This window comes from Haliotis asinina, chromosome 1, assembly GCF_037392515.1.
Source record: "Haliotis asinina isolate JCU_RB_2024 chromosome 1, JCU_Hal_asi_v2, whole genome shotgun sequence".
Taxonomy (NCBI): domain Eukaryota; kingdom Metazoa; phylum Mollusca; class Gastropoda; order Lepetellida; family Haliotidae; genus Haliotis; species Haliotis asinina.
The window spans coordinates 45,851,127-45,874,520 of NC_090280.1; the positions used below are offsets into that span (position 1 = coordinate 45,851,127).

The 23,394-nt window shown below is 39.8% G+C and overlaps 2 protein-coding genes across 3 annotated transcripts; one reads left to right on the forward strand and one right to left on the reverse strand.

Moving 5' to 3' along the window:
- The first annotated feature begins 594 nt into the window (after positions 1 to 594).
- On the forward strand, positions 595 to 11,591 carry LOC137279353 (uncharacterized). Its single transcript, XM_067811808.1, has 5 exons — positions 595 to 737; positions 4,192 to 4,899; positions 5,262 to 5,715; positions 9,323 to 9,456; positions 10,532 to 11,591. The coding sequence occupies exons 2-5, from the start codon at positions 4,642 to 4,644 to the stop codon at positions 10,682 to 10,684; spliced, it is 999 nt and encodes a 332-aa protein (XP_067667909.1). The 5' UTR covers positions 595 to 737; positions 4,192 to 4,641; the 3' UTR covers positions 10,685 to 11,591.
- A 2,337-nt stretch (positions 11,592 to 13,928) lies between these two features.
- On the reverse strand, positions 13,929 to 22,471 carry LOC137292062 (probable serine/threonine-protein kinase fhkD). Of its 2 annotated transcripts, XM_067823608.1 has the most exons (12): positions 21,985 to 22,471; positions 21,378 to 21,704; positions 20,913 to 21,008; positions 19,518 to 19,757; positions 18,444 to 18,557; positions 18,199 to 18,244; positions 17,798 to 17,844; positions 17,457 to 17,543; positions 17,003 to 17,089; positions 16,626 to 16,730; positions 15,650 to 15,775; positions 13,929 to 15,451 (listed from the first exon to the last, which is right to left on the reverse strand). In XM_067823608.1, exons 1-12 carry the CDS (start codon positions 22,034 to 22,036, stop codon positions 15,441 to 15,443), a joined length of 1,338 nt encoding a protein of 445 aa, XP_067679709.1. In that variant the 5' UTR covers positions 22,037 to 22,471; the 3' UTR covers positions 13,929 to 15,440. The 2 variants fall into 2 exon arrangements, with proteins under 2 accessions (XP_067679709.1, XP_067679716.1); XM_067823615.1 differs by lacking the exon at positions 20,913 to 21,008 and having other exon boundaries at positions 21,985 to 22,467.
- Between the last annotated feature and the right edge of the window lie 923 nt (positions 22,472 to 23,394).

Consider the following 23,394-nt stretch of genomic DNA (forward strand, 5'->3'; position numbering starts at 1 on the left):
ACTCCATAGAAGATAACAAAGACAGTTTGCTCGACCAACTGTCAGTGTTACCGAGAAGACGGCATAGGAATATAGGTGCACAATGTCATGCGAACATTCAGTGTAATTGATGATCAAAAGGGTAATTGAAATTTTCGGAAATTCCACACGTAGTTTGTTTTTTGTTATTATTTTACAAACGGAAGCCGATTTGTTGACAACAATGCGTTCTTTAACATAAAGCTTACTGGGAACTAGATGACTTAACGCATTCAAATGAGTGATCAGTACAAACGTGCGTTACCGTGCTTAAGACGTCACGTATTACTACGCACATATTTGTGACGTCATAGATATGCAGGCACATCCCACGAAATTTAGTTTCATGACATTGACATTGTTTGATAAATAGGTTATCACGCTCGTGTGGTTGGGGATGGTTAATATCCTGCATTAGGAATAAACACTATGTATTTAGCTCGCCAAGGCTAATGCAGGATACTAACCATCCCCATACACACTCGCGTGATAGCCTATATACATTAGTCGTATCTATTTTTAAACAGGTTGTTGAGACTATCGCGTGCTTCTTTCAGTTACCAAACACCTGATTGTGACGGGTGGGACATTATTATCAATCGGACAAGCCATGTAAATGTGACATGGGCGAGCTCACGTTTGTTAACTATAGTTTAATAAATAGTATTACGCATATGGAAGCACATTTCCTTTCAACAAGACAAAGACAATCGCTACAGGTAATATACTTTAGCTATCACTCCCCAATGGTGCCTAAAAACTGTGATCTCTTTGTATTGGTGCTCAGATGCATTGCGTGTATCACTACAGGTAACATTCCTTAGCTATCACTACTCAATGGTGCCTAAACACCGTGATCTCTTTGTATTGGTGCTTAGATGCATTGCGTGTATCACTACAGGTAACATTCCTTAGCTATCACTACCCAATGGTGCCTAAACACTGTGATCTCTTTGTATTGGTGCTGAGATGCATTGCGTGTATCACTACAGGTAACATTCCTTAGCTATCACTACCCAATGGTGCCTAAACACTGTGATCTCTTTGTATTGGTGCTCAGATGCATTGCGTGTATCACAACAGGTAACATTCCTTTAGCTGTCATTACCCAATGGTGCCTAAACACTGTGATCTCTTTGTATTGGTGCTGAGGTGCATTGCGTGTATCACAACAGGTAACATTCCTTAGCTATCACTACCCAACGGTGCCTAAACACCGTGATCTCTTTGTATTGGTGCTCAGATGCATGGCGTGTATCACAACAGGTAACATTCTTTAGCTATCACTACCCAAGGGTGCCTAAACACCGTGATCTCTTTGTATTGGTGCTCAGATGCATTGCGTGTATCACTACAGGTAACATTCTTTAGCTATCACTACCCAATGGTGAATAAACACTGTGATCTTTTTGTATTGGTGCTCAGATGCATTGAGTGTATCACAACAGGTAACATTCCTTACCTGTCATTACCCAATGGTGCCTAAACACTGTGATCTCTTTGTATTGGTGCTGAGATGCATTGCGTGTATCACAACAGGTAACATTCCTCAGCTATAACTACCCAATGGTGCATAAACACTGTGATCTCTTTGTATTGGTGCTCAGATGCATTGCGTGTATCACAACAGGTAACATTCTTTAGCTATCACTACCCAATGGTGCCTAAAGACCGTGATCTCTTTGTATTGGTGCTCAGATGCATTGCGTGTATCACTACAGGTAACATTCTTTAGCTATCACTACCCAATGGTGCCTAAACACTGTGATCTCTTTGTATTGGTGCTTAGATGCATTGCGTGTATCACTACAAGTAACATTCCTTAGCTATCACTACCCAATGGTGCCTAAACACTGTGATCTCTTTGTATTGGTGCTCAGATGCATTGCGTGTATCACTACAGGTAACATTCTTTAGCTATCACTACCCAACGGTGCCTAAACACCGTGATCTCTTTGTATTGGTGCTCAGATGCATTGCGTGTATCACAACAGGTAACATTCTTTAGCTATCACTACCCAAGGGTGCCTAAACACCGTGATCTCTTTGTATTGGTGCTCAGATGCATTGCGTGTATCACTACAGGTAACATTCTTTAGCTATCACTACCCAATGGTGCATAAACACTGTGATCTCTTTGTATTGGGGCTCAGATGCATTGCGTGTATCACAACAGGTAACATTCTTTAGCTATCACTACCCAATGGTGCCTAAAGACCGTGATCTCTTTGTATTGGTGCTCAGATGCATTGCATGTATCACTACAGGTAACATTCTTTAGCTATCACTACCCAATGGTGCATAAACACTGTGATCTCTATGTATTGGTGCTTAGATGCATTGCGTGTATCACTACAAGTAACATTCCTTAGCTATCACTACCCAATGGTGCCTAAACACTGTGATCTCTTTGTATTGGTGCTCAGATGCATTGCGTGTATCACTACAGGTAACATTCTTTAGCTATCACTACCCAATGGTGCATAAACACCGTGATCTCTTTGTATTGGTGCTCAGATGCATTGCGTGTATCACTACAGGTAACAATCCTTAGCTATCACTACCCAATGGTGCCTAAACACCGTGATCTCTTTGTATTGGTGCTTACATGCATTGCGTGTATCACTACAGGTAACATTCTTTAGCTATCACTACCCAATGGTGCCTAAACACCGTGATCTCTTTGTATTGGTGCTTAGATGCATTGCGTGTATCACTACAGGTAACATTCCTTAGCTATCACTACCCAATGGTGCCTAAAGACCGTGATCTCTTTGTATTGGTGCTCAGATGCATTGCGTGTATCACAACAGGTAACATTCCTTAGCTATCACTACCCAATGGTGCCTAAACATTGTGATCTCTTTGTATTGGTGCTGAGATGCATTGCGTGTATCACTACAGGTAACATTCCTTAGCTATCACTACCCAATGGTGCCAAAAAAAACTGTGATCTCTTTGTATTGGTGCTCAGATGCATTGCGTGTATCACTACTGGTAACATTCCTCAGCTATCACTACCCAATGGTGCCTAAACACTGTGATCTCTTTGTATTGGTGCTCAGATGCATTGCGTGTATCACTACAGGTAACATTCCTTAGCTATCACTACCCAATGGTGCCCAAAAAAACTCTGATTTGTTTTTGTATTGGTGCTTAGATGGATTGCGTGTATCACTACAGGTAACATTCCTTAGCTATCACTACCCAATGGTGATAGCTAAGGAATGTTACCTGTTGTGATACACGCAAATGGCCTTTGTTCTTTGTCCGTCAACGCCTAGTTTACTGCATCCACGCTTACATGGATGGATACGTCCTGTTAATCTTGTTACAACGGTTATGTCTTGATATTCCGATAACTTCATTTAGTCAGCACACGTCACTTCAATAATTCACACCCTGAACCCTAAACCTAAATCCCCAGGTAACTCCTCGTTGTGCACATAAAAGGAAACATAATCCATACTGTGCGTTAATATTCATATTCCCAAACATTGCTGCCAGGCTCTGTGTTTGACAGTAAACATAGTTCTTCATTGTTGATCTGAAAACGTTCAAAGCGGTCCGGTGTATTTTCAAAGTTTTTGTGAAGGGAATGCGTGACTACGTTCACATCTACCCAAACGTCAAAATTAAATCAAATTCTCTTCACAGCGACTCGCTAACTCAGCTGATGTACTATTAGAACTATATCTTAAAAACTGGCATTCAAGGACAGTATGATCACTAGCAATATATCACAAAACCTTTTAAAGAAAACAATAACAATAAATAGTTCTGCTTCCACCAAGGTTCCCCAGGTTCTAAGATTTATCTCTATATTTACCCTTGTTACTGGTGGTTATTGCTCATGATTGTTTAGCTTGAGAATAAAAGGTAGCATGATGTCTGCGGTTTACATACAGGTAGTTAATACAATACCTTGAATGGGTAGCGGGGAATGGGGAGACAACACCTATCACGGCGAGGTTTGCCATGGGGATTAGAGGAGTTCCTAACACTGCCTTATGCAGTTGATGAAACGTCAGAGCCAAATCAGAGTGCAATGAGTCTTCAATGAGTTTGTAAAATATAGCTTATAATGTTTTACGTATTAAGCTGTCACAAACAAATAAGCTTGTAACAAATGGATGCCTACCGAGTCTAATGCGGGTTTGCATGGATCTTTAGTCCACAGGGATCCATATCCTATTCCTTGGAGAGTATCAGTCCTCGCCAATCCACAGAGTTTAAACAAGGAGATGAGCGATGCGTATCTGACCTTCGTATAGTAGCCAGCAGTGCACAGGGAGTTATTCACCGAGCTCGTCAAGGCGTATTGAGGAGAAGTATCTTCTGCTACTGGACTCCGGATACAGAACATATTGACACCTTCTGTCACTGAAAAACTAGTCTACCACACTCTCGGATACAGAACATGTTGACATCTTCTGTCATTGAAAAACTAGATTACCACACACTCGGATACAGATCTAGACCGTCTTGACGTATTCCGTTACCTACAAACTAGACTACTACCCTCTCAGATACAGAACACCTTAACATCTTCTGTCACTGATCACTAGACGTCCAGAGTCACGGATACAGAACAACCTGAAATCGTCTATCACGCTGGATGTCATGCAGTTACATATTATCTTCTCTCTAGTTGCCATACAAACCTGCCCATATGTGACCGGTGAGGTGCTCTTGTCTATGATGACCTCATCTTATAGTGGATGTAAAGCCTTGTGTGTCCATCTCACCCACTGTGCCGGATACAGATGGGAGGTGACAGGAAGGATGTGTACCCTTACCTCCACCCCACACAGTGACCAAACAAGAGATGTTTTTGTCAGGGTCGATGGGTCAAGCCATTCCATCATCGGTAACGTCCAGGTGAGTGTGAACAGAGTTGTCAAGAGTTAAGACCAATATCGTCACGGAGGCTAAGTTCCAGTTAGATATCACCGTATGCGTCTACGTTTCGAAAAAAGTCGTTGTTGCAAAGTCTAGATAATATCGTTTTTTTTCTGAAATTGTAATACGCTAATGACCATTCAAGATACGTTTTGAAATAAGTTCGTGGTTCATATCGTGTTGTTAGAACTAATGTTGTCAGAACCCTGCAATGAGAGCATATTGACAAATCCATTGCTATGTATTTTGTATTGTTTGGGTTTGTTCTTGTTTTTTGTGGCGTTTGTTTTATCTAGGAAGCGTACAATGTATATTATTATGGCATTTTCGTTAATATTCAGATACTTTCCACACGCGTCTGTGAAGACCGGCCTTGTAGAGAAGATGAAGTGTGCGTCCCTGTGACGTCAGGCACAGCTCAAATATGTCTGATGGCGCCACCTCGTGACATGACTTCGTCCACATCTACCCAAACATCATATGCATCCCTGCCTACGTCAGTTGGTGTTTCTAGCAGGCCTGAAACTGATCTCTCTGTCGCAACTTCGCCGACTACTGTAGAACACACTATTGTCGACACGACTAATACAATATCAGCGTGGATTACTTCACTTAGTTATGTGGGAACAGTTAAATCATCTACCACTACCTCTTCTACTACTAAAACTCCTATACCTACTACCACCACCACCACCATTACTACTACTGCTACTACTACTACTACTACTACCACCACCACCACTGCTACTACAACGCCGACAACTACTACTGCCCCTGCAACAACCGCTGTATCAGGTTAGTTCATTTTTTCTTTACCATGAACACCCTGTGTGAAGTCTTAATATATTCACAAAGTCAGTGGCTACTTTGAACTAAATGTACTTAAATACAGGTAGACACAAAAGCGGAAACCATTGAGAAGATCCAAGATAAAGTCAGCAAATGTATTCTGCCCCATCTTTCAGACATAGGAAACCAATACTTATATATATATATAGTTTGTAAACATAGACTGTATTGTCATACATTCAGTACACAACCACTGACATAGAATGCCATACAAAATAACAAAAACTGACATTTGCTAAAAAGGACTGTCTGTCATTAGTAAAAGAGGTTTTACTGTTAGCTATATACATTTGCAAATAATGTGAAAATAATAGCACCAGAGTCCATGTTAATACAACTACATACTAACGAACATATTGGTTGGCGACGTTTACTCATTCAACTTTTTCATCAGGCTGAATTGGTGTCTCTGCATATACACTTTGATTATCAAAAACACTTTCAGGCAATGATGCTTAGTCTGTTTGTACGTTGACAATTCCAAATGACCAATGAACATATCTGTAGCAAATTAGGAGGCGCATTACCATGTGAGTAATCCCAAATAATTGTCCCGTTTTACTTCATAGTTAAACAGTTTTCTGTAAATTTCTAACCTAAATACATTGTGTTCTTACAGATAAAAACGTTACTAAATGTATACACTTTCAGTTCAAAACAAATCTACACGTAATAGAGCAAGTCTGTCCTAGCCCAATGCATAATTTCGATTTGCAGATTCGAAAAATCCGTTCCATTTTAGAAGCACCCATTAGCTTCTCCTGGAGATTTGCGAGAGACGTGTTCCTCAACAGTACTGCGAGGTCTCAGCGCTGAGCGTACATGTTTTAGTGCCCTCTTAGAAATCATTGTGCGTACGCGTGGTCTTTAAGACGCCGGCTCGCAGCGACACTTCTGAACAAGTCTGGAACCGAGCTGGATTTGGACTCGGCATACAATGGGGATAGGTGAATTTCATAGTTAGATTGCACTTTCCTGGGAGCAGTTAAACTCCCTCGAGCGGTATTGCTATATCTGTAAAATATGTTCTGTCTTCCTGATCCTTAGGGTAAGGTATCACGACCTTTCCGATCCGCTTTCCGCTTCTGAGGAGGTCAACATTCATTTACGATCTTTGAAATGGTAGCATTCAAATGACCTTCGCAAATAAGCGAAGCACATAAGTAATATCGAGGACCCTGCCTCCTCCGTCCGTCAATAGTACTTCATTTCCAGACATGACTAGACATGAACAAGTAATCTGATGTGAAATGCCATATTTCCTGTGCCAGTACCGATCTTTAACAGAAGAAAGTTTCTAATAAACGGAGGAACGGCCGTCGTCATGCTCTTGAAATCAGGTTCTTCCACTTCCACAACCTACGTGTCAATTATTGCTTAGGAAATGGCATATGTTCAATTAGAAGTGACTTTGTGCTCCGGTCGTGCACCCGGAATTCATTGGAAATTTCAAACACACTTATACCAGTATACGCCATAATAGACAAAATAGACATTCACACAGCAGTTATTGAGATTTACTTACTAATTGTCATCCATAACGAATTGATGTTGCTCCACAATTTGGTGAAGTCCTATCAAAAGAAACACACACGTGAAAATGTCCTTACCTGTTGCAAACTTCTGTAAATCGTAAGAGAAATGTCAACATAACCATCAACAAAATTACCACCTTACCGAACATTAGTTTTTGCTCAGTTATTAAACATTGGAAACCTCCTCAAATTCCGACTAATGCTTTTTAAGAAGAACTATTATGAAATCTGGGCAAACTATAGCTAATTTTTTATCATCATATAGAACTAAATAATGTTTAACCATCGTGTAACAAAAAAGGGGGATAATTCATGCAAATTCTCACCTGTAATCAGGCGTGGGTTCTTTTAAAAATGGTGCGGTCATTACACTAATGGTGACACTTATCTATCGCACTCCTTGTTGGGCCTCAATTCCCGAACGTATTAGTGTTATTAAAAATCCAGGCAGAAACTGAGAGTGACACAGTGCTTCAAAGGCATCGTTTGAAGTAAGTCTTACAAATCCACAAAGCGATTGGCTCAAACTGATACATTCCCCAGTTTTCATAGACAGACTGGATCGACCATTAAAACATTTGGCCGTCTTGTGATACTGGTGACTTCTCATCAGCCGCCCTCACAATCTGTCCTTGTGTCTGTTCTTTGAATTCCTGGTTCCAAAGCATTTGATGTGAATATAAGTCTACCTGCCCTTTAATCTTTATATTTTTGTCATTCTAAAATATGTCTAAATCTCACTATGTAGGCCAATGGCCGAGGGGATGTAAATCCAGCTATGGTCCATGCAGGTAGCAATGTAAGTAACCATGGACCCAAGTATGCATATGGTGATCTACCTTCAGTCTACCTAAATAGTCCATGTTACATTGTTTAAATACTCAATAACACTCGGAAATTGGCCAACACATGATGTTTATCGACATTGTAAACAAAAAAGTAAACCAAAGGGGTTTTACTGTCTGCACTCGTTTACATCGAGCAGGGGTACAGCAGTGAAGTGTCATCAGCTGGCCGTATCAGCTGGTTCTGGAGTTGCTCATTTGTGACGTCATTCTAACGTTACGCCACAATATGATTTGAATTACGTCACCACTGTTGATGACATAACAAAACAATTGTTTACGTGTCAATACGCAGTGAATAGTCTTGCATTTTCCGGGAATCTAATACCATTTGATCATGCTTTTCAACCAATCAGATTACAGAACACAGTAACTTTTGGTTTACAATTAGTTATATTTGCTAGCTAGTTTTAAATCATTGTATCATACTTAAGTTATATTTTTCTTGTCCTTCGTTGACAGGGTTTTGTATATTTTATGTATGTATTTCTGCATTTAGAACCATATAGTTTTAGTCATGGTATGGTTGGTATATTGCCGATGTGACTTTAAACCTCACTCACTCACTCACTACATTTCTATCTTAGAGGCATGTGTGCGTGTGAAGTGCAATAGTATCCTCCGTTCCCATTCGTCTCGTCATTTGCTTCTGTGTGCACGAGCATAACATGAAATTAATGCTGCATGTGAAATTTTGTTGCGATCAGATGTTGCCTTCAGATGCAACGCCTCAATACACCTCAATAATAGCTCCATTCAAAACCCCAAATTCACCACTTTTATTGTTGGAGGTATTTTATCAATGCAATAGGTTTCTTTAGAGACATTAGCAACAAAAATATACCCTCTTTTGGAAGAGTTACATCTGTAGCTATTCGGCCACATTTATCAGTATACTGCAGAGGTAAATATGAAAATGATAAATCTGAAGACGAATCATTTAGCATGTATGTTGTAACGCCTTGCTATATCATCCATCTTCACAAGTGGGTGCTCATTGGCAGGTATCTCTTGGGTGTTACATACGGTATTTTGTTCGATACATTAAAAGCCCGGTTAAATATGATAATATTATATTCGTGTGATTTGTTGCCACTGGCGTTGCCTTAAAATCAAGAACAATAGCACAATGCACGTGAGTGTGTGTGAGCATTCGTGTCCTCTTACATTCAGTCACGTACATTGGATGCTACCAAGACAAGAAGAACAGATTGCTGCCAAACGCAAAGACCACAAACAAAGGTTTGACGACTCAAATCTGCTTCCTGCATTGCCACGACAAAGGATACAAATACTTTGGAACACAAGTAAGACTGTTTATTTGATGTGGTAAACATCATGGCGAATTGTTGGTTAAAGATGCGTCTTCAAGGAATGATACACTATCAAAATTCAACCAGCGGTCTGTAGGTTTTCAACAATTGAAAAAGATTTCATATATTATCAATGACAGTTTAAAACGAATATTGTTAAAACATAATTCTATGGAACTTATACTTAATACTTCAAGTGCGAGGTGTACTCCATTAACGACAACGGAAGTTCGGTGAATCCTAAGAAGGCTCGGGAGAAATTCCCTTTCTGCAGCAATATGCAGCAGGAGTTTCGTCAAAATGAATGCACATTCGTGTTTCACCAAGGCCACCTCACATCTTGTACCTTCCAGTCCTCACGTAACTAATATGTGAATACAGCAGTAAGTCGCAGTTGAAACACTGTTCCTGCAGGATTACTTCTTGGCCTTAATCAGTGGTTGCTCCATGAGTTAAGGGCTTGTGGCGAATTAGGAAAAATCAACCCCACTGATCTCACACCGCAGAACGTATTCAAACATACGATTTCAGAGCGCACTTCGGTGTTTCAATTCGTACGTCACTCTTCCAACCGACCACTGAAATTTATGAACGTATTATTTTGAACCTGTAAAGGTGTTCTTTCAAGGGGGATGGTCTTGTTCAGCCGGCCATTAGCTTTATTAATTTTATGAAAGCCCCGAAAAACCTTTCAAAATTTGGAGAACTGATCAAAGTCTTTATATGTCTATGTTGCTAGATGAGGTGACCAACACAAGATCACTGCAGGAACTTCAGTCTTCTGTATATCTTGGTCAGGCAAACATGCAGCAGTTTTCCACTTAAGCCTAAACAGTCCCATTGAAGCAACAGCTATTTTGCTAATGCTCTTTAAGTCAGCATTCACCTCATAAAGGAACAAGAATTAGCACTGAAACATCTTGTAAATAATTAAAAAAGACGTTGTTATCCATAAAACGTGTCATGTGCTCCTGTATACTTATACTGATCGTAAAATATTTATGTTTCCATTAACTAAGTTATGAAGAAGACATATTTTCTTGAAACCATTATATCTGTTTTCTTGCAGAACAAAAGAGAATGTTACTGTGGAAACGTCATTAAGGATGGCTACGCGATGGTATCAGATGCTCAATGTTCATCAAACTGCGCTGGGGATCCAGAGACTAAATGTGGGGGTACGTGGAGGATCTCGGTCCGTGAAATCCTTGTTAAGACATAGACTACAAGCAATATCTCCTCCGAATGCTCGATCACATCATCCTGAACTGTCACGAAAAACGTCGTCTAAGGAAACATAAGTCAGCAAGACATCATGATACAAGCTGTACCCAAGTCTGCAATTCATGCTTGCGTCTGGTATAATATTTAGAGTATGTTTCCCAAAGTTGGAAATCGACAGAGGGACCATGGATTGAAATTTGGCTGTTTCGTTCAGTTCATTTCACCTCGGATAACTGCTGACAGTAGGTTTATCTCTTCATTTGACTTATTTGATACAGTCCAGGGGGCATCCTCAAAGACATTTACAGCCAATCACGATTCAGCATGTAATTATATCATGCCCTGAAAGTCACCAGTCCTGCACTTGCTGAATACTCTTATTTCGAGCTTCGAAAATTCTTTCCTTTCCTTTCAGTCATTATTTATACTTTGATTATGTGTTATATTGACTACATCGTTGCCTGTTGTCTTGCTGCCTTAGGATGTATTTGTTTGTAAAATACCAGACGTATGCCGTCAATTCCCCACGGAAGCGAGCTCATTTTGATGCATTGCGTCTCACAAAAGATAACCCGAGAAGCAAATGATGACGTTTGCATGTCTACCTGAAAGATTCCTAGCGTACCCTACACGCATGTCTTGTATTTGTTCAGACACGTCCAAATGAATATGAGTATTGGATGTAAGTATTGTGCAGTTCTTCTAATCTATGCAATGTACTATTTGGCATACATTCCTGATGTAATAGGCCATTATGGTATTAGGTTTTCAACTGCATAACGGCCTCTACTTTACTTTGTCACGTATAAAAGTCTTCACGTCAAGAAATCGACCATTATAGCGAATGTTAAATGCTGCTGCTTTGGTTATGAACAATAAAATGAATAATTCACTGCCTCGTTCCAGTTGTCTCCATTGTCCTTTCTGTCTTTCCAAACGATGAAACGAGGACTGTTTATTCGTGTTTTAATATTCATTTGATGCCTGTCCATTCCCAGGTCCCTGGGGAAAACAGATGTTTCGGTGTTTTATGTACACTTGTTTTTCAGGAGGCTGGAAACATTCCAGGAGATATATACGCATACCTCAGTAAAAACCTCACTGTAGGCTAGAGCTATAACTGGAACATGCAAGAAACGGGAGTTAGGGTTCAGCTATTTCATATTTTGTGGACAGGACCTAGGACTGAAAATTTCCAGCTGCTACAAATGCAAACACAGTTAGAGTCACTGTTGTGTCGAACTTACTTACTTGTCTCGAAGTAAGAACTTGGTCCCCTAGGGTTCCTATTTAGTAACCATAAAAGCGATTAGTTCGGAACTCGGACACCCTGACAACAGCAATTTACTATTGAACCATTAGCCTATTTTCAACATCTTGCAAAAAAAGTATTATTGTGTGCAAGACATTTCAATAGTCAGAAGCATGGTAAAAATGTCTAAGAATATCCTGCGATAATATTTTCACTGAAAAAAAAACAAAACTACTTCTCAATCAAATGTGCAAAGTTACATAACTCTGTACCAGATCATTTGCTGAAGGTGAATTGCTTGAATACCAAACTGCGAGGTTGTGTTGTAGCATCTACTGACCAATTGCAGGACACGAATGGATGTGGGTATCTGTCGGAACTGTACCCTTGGTACCCGTTAAGACCCGGGATATATTTGCTCTTCCAGACTCGATTGTTTTCAGATACATGTTATATAGCTGGACATTTCGAGCTTTTTCAGGTGTGCTGGATATGCCTCATATGACGATTAACGTCCTGTGTGTCTTCCTTTCGTGACGTTTACGGTAAGATATGCAAAAGAGTATGATACCTGATACCCACAGATTAGCATCGTATCAAATGTCTCAAAATATATAGGTTGCACGACCGCCCGGAGAGCGATAGGACTGGATATTATTTGTAAATTGTTATGATATAATGATACGCCATGCACTTCCCCAGTTTAATTGCCCCTAAAGGATTATCATATTTTAGCTAATATCGTTATCCCCCAACACGAACCCAAAACCGTCTGCGACACCCGTCATGGCTTCGCTTTTTAGATGACCCCTCCTGCCTCTCTATTTTTATAGTGACAGACTCCAAAGTCTTTTCCTACGCTTTTTGTCTCCTTGTCACTGAAACTGTAGTTACGCCGAACTTACTTTAACAGATATTTCACACTTTCACATATCCACTACATATATTGTAGAGACAGACTGAAAGAAAAAAGGTCTTTTTTTTTAATTTCCGTCAGTACTATGAGACCTGCATCCCTTCGCGATTCCTCCCATATCCACCTGGCACGTCATGCTATATTGGAAAAACTGACCAAAGCCACAGTAGCCTATGTGAGACCAGGAAGTAAATCCTGTTGCAGATCGTGAGTTGAAGTAGTCCTTTATATGGACCAAGAATTAAATGTCTACAACGGGCTTGACTCTGCGGATAAATTTAATGTTGAAAACCTGATCGTTGGTGGTGATTCCCTTATCCTTATCTTAAACAAACATAACAAAGGAAGTTTTGTTGCCTGTGCTAAGTCATTATTGTTATCAGTAGGCCGTCGTAGTAGATTATGTCACAAGCTTTGGCAGGTAAGATATGGATATGTTGTATGGTGACCTATGATTAGTTCTTCTCATTGTTATTATATCTTATCTATACACCGCTCGTCCAGGCACATTCTCCATTCTCCATCATTGCATGTCAATCTCAACGGCATATCGTATTGTCTGTCCTCAACTCCCTGGGGAACATACAACTCGTGCTGGCACTTGGAGCACCGAGTTGTTGTTGTTTCCTTTCCTTAAGAGGGCTGGTGGACTAGGACATTTAGTCTACTGCACGTTGCTGTAGCCGCTACTGGGTGTTTTCTAGTACTCATGAGGCCACCATCGAGCCATATCAACGGGTTCATGGGTTCTTTTAAGTGCACCTTAAACCTGGGGTTGAGGCAACACTGAAAGGGTCTGCACACAAAGATGACACCAAGGTTTATACACCCATTCACAGGTGGCTCGATCCCGATAAGTCAAGCTTGCTGGACAACTAGTCTGGCGCGTTAGACACATAGAAAGCATTATGAAGTGGTAGATACATCTCAGGTTGTTTGTTGTAAACACAGCAATAGCTCAGCAGTTTACCAATGGACTGTCAGTCATAGACTCTAGACTCTGGACGATCTACGCTCATGTTGTACTGAAGAGGTACTGAAGTTGGTGGTATTCAGAATACAGAATAAAAATTGTAACAGTTAAAAATTATTTTACTATGTGAAATAATTCTTCTGATACTACAAACCCGTCCCTATTAACACACAGTATTACACATAAAGAAATGCTTATAATGAATGATCTTCATGCATGTATACACACAGACATTCTATTGAAAACAACCAGCGGTGATAAAGGGATAGGGAATATTCCTGCCATATCGACAGGGCGGGTCCTATTTTGTTACAAAGCCTATACTTCAAAGAAGAACAGCAAATAAGTAAAAAATGACACATGTCATGCGATGATATCTATAGATAGCTATTTTCATTGTATGTTTTCGATCCCTGAGTAAAAACGGTACAAAAAGCATTATATACTTGTGACAGTGCACAATTTATCTTTGTATTCTTCATATTTGTATTTTTTTTTATGTATGTATTTTGTATATGTTTGCCACTTATATCTTTCTGTGAGTTCACATTCATTTTGAAGAGTTGCAATTTTGAAATGTCACATTAATTAGCCTTCATGTCATGGTTCAAACTGATGTAACGCACCTGGCAAGAATAATTAACACAGGCCATATACCATTGAACATGTCACGCTTAAAACTCAAGCTATTGTTTATTGCACCAGTAAATGTCTTAATGACACGTGGTATAGACATCCAGACCACAACTGCAATAAATCCAGTCTAATTAACCCCAAGCTAATTAGCCCCAACTACTGTTGTCACGACCAGGCGACATTAGCTGTAGGAAGTTTTAAAACAAACCGTAATTAAGTCGGTGTAATAATCCTGTCACGGTTACGTGACTACCCTTCCAAAAATTCATTTCGGCTTGTTCAATCAGTGGCCAATAGCAAAAAGATCTGATCTTGGACAACCAATCAAAATGGTAATTAAAACACCGATTGTACCTTTTTGGCCAATCACAAAAGAATTCCAACATTGATCATTGGTGTTTCGGCTATAAAAAGAGGTCAGTGATTTCTTGTCTACACACTCGACCTCACAATAAATGTTGAAACATCTCCTTGACTGATCATTGACTTACGGAATTATACATTCTATTTAAGGATCTAAGCTGGTTACCCCACACGAACTAGTTGACATGCTCACAGTGCGCTTGCAAAAGCAAATCTTTCTGAAGTTTGGCGTACATGCGTGTCTTCAGGATTCTCATTTGTTTCTTCCCCGCACTTCCCCGCTTTATTCCCATTGACATACACATCTTGATGGATCATATAGTATAGATGTTTCAAGTTAATCTCTTACATTCTTCGATAGATGAGCAAAAACGGTATGAAGATAACAAATATTGATAGCCCGTCTACAAAGGTATCATGTATTTCTTTTAAATTTGGTCTCAGAAAATATTGCCCTTACTTGATATGAGGTTGTTCAAGCAATAATACACAGCATCATTGTTGGATGGATGTATTATTTAATTTGAAATATATAAGTAAGCAATTGTTGAGAGCATTGTGGCAATGGCGAGAGCATGAGCACCGACGTCTCAAAAGACCTATTTCTTGGAACATCAATCAGTATCTGAAAAAAAAATATTGACAGACATTATTGCTGAATGTCATCACAGAGTCATCATGGGGATTGGCTTGTATAAATATGCATTCACGTGTTAGTCCTAGTGTTGAATGCTAGTCTCCGTAGACTTATATCAACAGCATATCATAACAATGTTACGCCCTTTTCTCTTTAGACCGACATCATATACCACCACGAGCATACCTGCATTGCTCTTGACATTCCGTTTGTCTTTCTGTGGTTTGGCGTACATGTCCTCAATGTTGTTCTCACAAGTTGTCCCACTTGTTCCTTCCCTGCTCTTCACTTTATTCACTTGGGCATACATATCTTCACAGAAAATACGACACTTATTAAACTAAGGCACTATATGAATGGCTTTTCGTCCTATTTACATTATGGCTGAATGATCGGGTTATAGAGTTGCGCCAACACAATATTGCATCGATTATTGATGTACGGATAGAATTCCTTTGAGCTAATTATATAGTTCAAAGAAAGTCGATATCGTGATATCGTCCCCATCAATGCAGGGGCATCTACATGCATGATCTAGGGTTTTTGAGAATATAGAACTGCTCTTGCTAGTGACTACATGACTGAAGAAACCAACCCAAAACGATCAGAATTACGTTATAACGTTTTAGATACACGTTTCTGATAGTTGCGGGCTGCGCCTGGATGAATGTAAGTGACTGGTTTGGACCTGTTCCGCCAGTTAGCCAGGAAGCATACTTGTGCTTCCATCACTCTCAAACATATTTGCAGAGTTTTGTCTGATTTATATAGTAAAGGACAAATGTACATCTGTATGTGATTCTATCTCATCTCCTGAGTTTGGACCCGTGAAGATCCGGGTTAGAAATGATCCTATGCAAACTGTGCTTGTCGTCAGTGGAGACTAACGGGATGGCTTGCTGACTTCGTATCCCAGTTGTGTACATTGACGCTCATGCGGTTGATCAACCCACTGTCTTGCCCAGACTCGATTATCTACGGCACAGCGCCAAATAGCTCTAATATTGCTGGTGCGGCGTAACACAAACCATTCAAATCAATCTTCGTTTGGTTTCATGTACACGCTCATTCATTTGACTGTTTTGTTGAATTTTGATGAAAGCATGACTCATATTCCTCCACTTTTTTCAGTTTTACTTCAAACAGTCTCTGGAACACTTACCTGCATTTGGTGTTTCCTTTCGTCCTTTGTGTGGTTTTGCATACATGTCAGTAACTTCATGTTCGTCTGCATTCGTCTTCACCTTCTTCACTTCGGTGTAGACATCTGGTAATAGTAGAACATCTTCTTGAAACAATATCATTCATGCAGAGGAGCTCATGTTGAGTATTGTATAATAATTGTTCCGTGATCTGTTGGATCTTGCAGAAAGTAGAGTGAATGTACCTTTGATAAAACAACTTTAAATCGTGAAGACCATTATGAAAATTCACGCAGTCATGTGCGAGTTCATTTGACGTAAATCTAATGCTCTTTCAAAAACGATTCGCACAAGAATTCGTCTGAAACAGGAATCCGTAGGAGTAATATATTGTTACCTTTACCAACAGGATTCGGAACCTCAGTACGGTAATCAGCCGGCGCTATATCCGAGGCACTGGTATACAAGATATTGTCCTGCACGACTGAAATATGCACGTTATGAATAATTTTATATGTATTCGCAACCTTTAATCACCATCACCAATAATGAACAATTCAAGGTGTGTACTGAGTAAAAACGTAGAAATAATTGGGACTTTGACACAAAGGTAATATTAAGCCAATCAGTTACTTTTAAGAGGAACAATGACTATTGCATATGCCAAAGGTGTGTTCAATTTCCAAGGGAAGCGTACCGTTTTCTACAAATAATATGCTGGGAATAAACTTTTGAGACAGAACCTTCAACCACGAAGACATGTAAAGGGTGGACAGAAGCACATATTCAGTATTGTGCAAACTTTACGTTCATAAATCAGTTCACCTCGGTGATGCAATCATTTTCGTTACCTTTATCTGCTTGATTATGACCCTGTGCACTGTATTCCGCCGGCACTACCTCAGACGAACTGGTGTATATGATGTTGTCCATCATGACTGAAATATGCATGAAATGTCGCCATGTAATTTATTCACATTTGTTTTGGAAATAAAATGTATCCCATTTACTGTGGAATACTGTAAGGGGCATTCTCGCTATCACATTTACAGATATTGAGGGTCTGCAAATGTCACATGTGGTAACTTTCAAAATGTTGATGTGTATTGAGTTCGGATTGCATACTCTGTTCAAACTATTTCATTGCTGCATATATGTGTCCATCACTTGGGACAAATGTTCAGTAACTTACCTTTTTCGTCTTCACCAGTCACGCCGCTTTCAGTCAGCATCTCGGCACTTATATCAACAGAATAATATTAAAATAGTCAGGTCAGTTAGAAGCAATAAGAAATGTAGGTCATACACATGTAAGCATTGGCCATGAGACGAAAGAATACACTGATGATAATAGCTCCAGAAATGTGTATGCAATAATCAACACCTGTAAACATGAATTATGCCAAAGACCCTCTAGCTTCATCTGTGGTGCAAGACCCCAACCAATATATCTGATAAGTAAACGTGGCTCTTATTCACAGTGGAAATCTTTTCGTTCCCCAAATTAAAGACAAGTAAGCTCATCACTGTGCTTTCAAGACAAATGGTGGCTGGAAATGGCTATTATTATGAGAGCTACAGACACAGACGTACTTTCTGGAAGGGTTTCTTTCACGTCGACTTTTATCCCTGACAGTATCTGGAAGAAATGCAAACTTTAGTTGGTGGAAGTAAGTGAGTTAGGTTTTAAACGATTATCCCGACGCGATTCTTTGTCAACTTCATGTAGGAGTACAACCTTTAAGCGATGACACATTTAGATAAACCTTCATCATGGATCACTGAGAAGGACTCCCGATCGTCATGAGTTGTTATAAGTCAATCACTGTAAGTATTACCGTCAACAGAGCGACGTCTGTTCCTGATACAAACAGCTGCGACGATGACAGCAGCGATGACAGCAACAGCTCCACCAGCGGCTCCAACGGCAATGGCAATGGTGTCTGACTGGCCTGGACATATGAAAGACTGGGTGATGACATTTCATGGTCCCACTGATTTATTGGTACGATATCTATGTTACATTGGATACGACACCAATCAGCACACTAGCACATTAAGGTCCCAACTATACAAAGCATCTGTACCTTTAGGGATCTCAAATCCTTTTGCCAGAAGTATTCTGTGTGCGTTTACAGTATTATTCAAAATGACTAGTACTACTAGGCATGTACTTGTACACAATAACAGGTATCTGATTTGACGATGCTGTAAAGCATACATGTGTCTTCTGGGTAATAGGAAAGAAGCTCTCAAGCGTTCTGGTGATCCTTTGGTTTCTGTGTTGACACCTTCTTACCCAGTCAACGATACGAGCAAACAAATGATCTTTGCAGGGATTGCCGCGCTGTTTATTTGCATGTATTTACGCGACATTCCCACTGAACCAACGGCTTTCACAAACTAGCCTTTCAAATATTGTTTCTAAAGTTAGTATTATATTTGTTAAGCTTTAAACTAGGAACTTTAGTGTACACGCGTTGATGGCATTTATAATAACTATTGATCAGAACAGCTGATGGCACATTTTCGAGAAGGAATTCGAACATTTTGACGTTACAATTTATATAATGCACAGTCTATTTCTTCATATAATATGTAATGTATTTCATGCTGTTGTCAGATGTGGCATATATCTAGACTCGTGAAGGCTAAAACTATTTTATCAACCGTTTCGTCTCAACTCGCGAATACATGCCTTCGAGTTCACTCGATGAGACGTAGTATTTGACAAACAGCATGAAAAAGACCCTACAGTGTCCAACACAAGTAACAAATGTTAGGCGTGGCATTCTATCGGAGGATATTCCCACCTTAGTGATTGCAGTGTCAAGAGATATATCGGGCGACCTACTTGTGTTGTAATTACACCTTGCAGGATATAAAACGGTAAACTATATTGTGTAGATTACCTGTTGACCTGTTGGTAGTGGTTGCGGTTGTGGAACCAGGCATTGATATTGGTCTTCCATGGGCTTTGTTGTTGTTGTTGTTGTTGTTGTTGTTGTTGTTGTTGTTGTTGTTGTTGTTGTTGTTGTTGTTGTTGTTGGTGGTGGTGGTGGTGGTGGCGCTTGTGCTGGTGAATGTAGTAAATGTGGTGGATGATGTGGTGGCTGATGTTGAGAAAGGTGACGTCTTTGACACATGAACATCTGAAGCAGTAGTAATGTCAGTATGATCACGTCAGTGTCTCTACTCCCAGCTACTGTATGTTGTCTTGTCACAATGGACATGGTCTAATTACGAAATTTTCATACTGTGCTGGAAAATCAGAGGTATACGACAAAATTACTATAGCTCTAAATTTTATGAATTTATCTCCATTCTCCACTGCGTTATTAACCTTTAGTCTGCTGAATTCATTTCAGCGTAAGGCGTTGATAAGAGGGTGGGTGATTTCAAACGGTCGGTATGTTCATTAAATAAGGAACAACTGAAAGAATAGTCGTCTCATTAAGGCTGGATAGAAAAATAAACATTATTATCCAAACATATCCAGATAATTTCAAACGCACAGAGGTTAATTACAAGAATGTATTCACAATCCAGTATTTTCCTTAGTCATGGTATAATTGGTAATGCATATTTATACAACTTTCACGCTTGTTGAAAGTGAGTGATGACCTATCCAGAACCAGATAAACATGGATTTATGTAAATACTGGCCATGTAGAACACCACCTCGAAAGCTGGTGAACAATTAACTACACTGAAGACTTTGTCCCTTTGTGTTTTACATAACAAAAGTAAAACAACTACTAGACACTTTAGTGAATGTAACTGTAAAATTGTCAGTATGTACAACTGATTGATATTTCATGTCCGACTTAAAGGAAAGGAGCAGGAAGCCCTAAAATGTACAGAAGCCTTTGTTTGCGGAAATGATATCACTGAAATCTTATGCCTATAAACGTACATATCAGCTTTGTTGAAATTAGCTTAACAGAATACTGGGACATTTAGCATTACAAAATACTGGGACAATACAATATGTATATATGATGACATACCAAATGGGTGTAGAATTACAGGGAGGAGATAGTGGATAGACATCCAGTCTGTGTATTCTATGTAGATCTAAGTAATCTGTACCTTTATCTTCGATAAATTGAACTTTGAAAAGAAGCGTTTGTCTTTTAAGCCCGGGCATGTATTTTAGAGTAAATATGTCCTAGAAATGAGACATGTTGAGTAAAATACAATATGGAAAATAAAGTTATTTACATTCGTAGACGGAACACAACAAGAGGAAGTTAGGATTCTGTTCAGTTTATCTGTTAGTCACTCCATAAACTCTGATCTATTACCTGGTGATCCAGTCGAAGCAATATCTATGTCTGTCGCTGTTGTGACTGAAGCTGCATTGGTTTTTGTCGTTACTGTTGTTTGATGTGCCGTAATATCTGTAGCATGTTGCTCTCTTATTTCATCAACACTTTCATTTCAAAGATAATGAATATGATCATAAATCTTGCTTGAAATACGTTTCTTTAGCATATTATTTTAATATGAAAAGGCAATATAACATTTGTTTCATTAGAATTCATACACAATGACAATAAACGTCAAAATTACGAAGAAAGGTCTAAACATGTTATAACGGCATAAGAGAACACCATTGGACCCTTTACAGTTTCCACTAATTATTGACCTGTACAGTGATACTGGTGAACTATTCGTATCTGTGGCGTATAATCCTAGTCATTCACTTACTGACATTAGTTAGTCAGGTACTAGACATTGGTAGGGAAATGCTATTGTTATTGTCTCACTTATTGTCAACGTGTTGCTCCTCTGACTGCTCCCATTATCCACACACTGCCACGCAGATCCATTGTCTATTGTGGAGTTGATCCTGAGAGTCACGTTGTGTTGTGTGGCATCACAGCTCACAATATTGACACGTCCTGACAGATACCTCTTGAAGATGTCATTGTTGGCTACACGGGGACTGGAGAAACCTTGTGTTGTGGTGAAGAGTAGGTAACTATCTCTCTTCCACTGTCTATCTTGTCCCCCACTTGTATTACTGTTACAAGTCAGGGTGAAGACTTCTCCGTCTGTCGCTGTCATGGGGGAACTTGTAAGGACTAAGGAACCTGATAATACATGAATCAGAACACGTTCACAATGAAACACCAGCCATATACGTTGCTTAGAGGTTGTTCCACACTGTAGAGGGATATGGGTATCTCCCCATTAGTAACACTAATTAGTTATTGGACAACGAAATAGATGTTCCTCTGTTCCGCGGACAGAGCATTCTGGGCTGTTATCACCAGTCGAGCAACTGTTTATATTTTGTACGAAAATAATCGTCATGGTATCATAGTCATGTAATTATGAAATGAGAAGCCTATTTTTACACAAAATACCCACCTGCCTGATTTAACCAACCACCGAGAAACACAAACGGAAGTAGAAAAATCATGGCTGTACACAAACCGAGTTGTCAATGGAAGTACTCGTCTCGTTTGTAGCCATCCATCTATCCACGAAAGTCCGGTACTCCGGGATCACTCCTCTATCATTATTGTCTTCATCACTTGCTCGACAACGGTGTTAGCACATATGCCGAAACGTCGCGTTGTTCAATATATCACTATCCTTCCTTTCTGTCCCAACTTCTACATGCATCTCAAAGTTACTCGTCTCACACTTCACCCATCATTACTATTACATTTACAGCGCTCTGACACCACAAATCTCTCTCCATGGAACAAGGTAAACCAGAGTTTACAACAAAGTCGCAATAACTCCATACATTGACACTAGTGGTAGTTGGGAGTCCTTTGTAAAACCCGCGACGGTTATCAACATCACGCTTATCAGACTAACCGCAACGTGATACAACCCGAGTATGTTTGCTAAACCCAGGAAGTTGTTATGTACAGCTATAGCTCGTGTCACAAGCACTGCATTCGTGTTGACATACCTGTAACTGCATCAGCTGAAGTGACAAGGTTATGTTTGTCTTACATGTAACCCAAGTCATACAAATCCACTTGAACTTGACGTGCATCGTCGCTGTCAGTTCTGTATAAACAGTTATGATTTACATATTTACATCTGTCAATAACCTATAGTAATGGTGAGACATTAAGACTTATGAACATTCAAAATGAAAAAAAGACATGTACAGTACTTAGCCAAATCACCCGACTCGCGGTGACAATTTTACAATCCTTTTACAATCGCTTAAATCTGATAAATGTAACTCTGAACTTCTCTGTGTTACTAGTGGTGCTTGTAGGCCAGCTGTAGTCAGTTTATTTCTACTGTTAAACTCTGCTAACTATATCTACTGCTATATACTCCCCCACAACCAATCCTTTGCTGTAGAAAAATGACAGTGAAGCATGTGTTATGTTTCTGACTTGATCCGTTACAAGGCAAGATCGCTGGTGGACGGTGGGATAGCCTGGCGGTTAAAGCGTTCACTCGTCACTCCAAAGACCCGGGTTCGATTCCCCACATGGGTACATTGTGCAAAGTCCATTTTCTGGTGTCCCCTGCCGTGATATTGCTGGAATATTGCTAAACTAAACTCACTCACTCACTCAAGATTGCTGGTATGTGGTTGGTTTGCTTGTACGATTTTTGTTTCTATATCGCTTAGGACCTCGCTCAGCTATATTCCAGCTACAGGGCTGTGGTCTGTAACTAATCGAGTGTGCACCAGAAAACCCAGTGATCAACAGCATGACCATCTAGCTACGCAATTGGGATAGACTGACATGTGCTAAGTAATTCAGCGAGTTCGACCACTCGATCCCGTTAGTCACTGTC

Excerpts from the sequence above, each read along its gene's own strand:
- LOC137292062 (XM_067823608.1), bottom strand. The coding sequence starts at position 22,036 with ATGATTTTTCTACTTCCGTTTGTGTTTCTCGGTGGTTGGTTAAATCAG. Across the intron at positions 21,009-21,377 it reads GAGCAACACGTTGACAATAA|ATATTACGGCACATCAAACA; the intron begins GTGAGACAATAA and ends AACATGCTACAG. Across the intron at positions 16,731-17,002 it reads TCCGAATCCTGTTGGTAAAG|ATGTCTACACCGAAGTGAAG; the intron begins GTAACAATATAT and ends TACTATTACCAG.
- LOC137279353 (XM_067811808.1), top strand. The coding sequence starts at position 4,642 with ATGCAGTTACATATTATCTTCTCTCTAGTTGCCATACAAACCTGCCCA. Across the intron at positions 4,900-5,261 it reads CCATCATCGGTAACGTCCAG|ATACTTTCCACACGCGTCTG; the intron begins GTGAGTGTGAAC and ends GTTAATATTCAG. Across the intron at positions 5,716-9,322 it reads TGCAACAACCGCTGTATCAG|TCACGTACATTGGATGCTAC; the intron begins GTTAGTTCATTT and ends TCTTACATTCAG.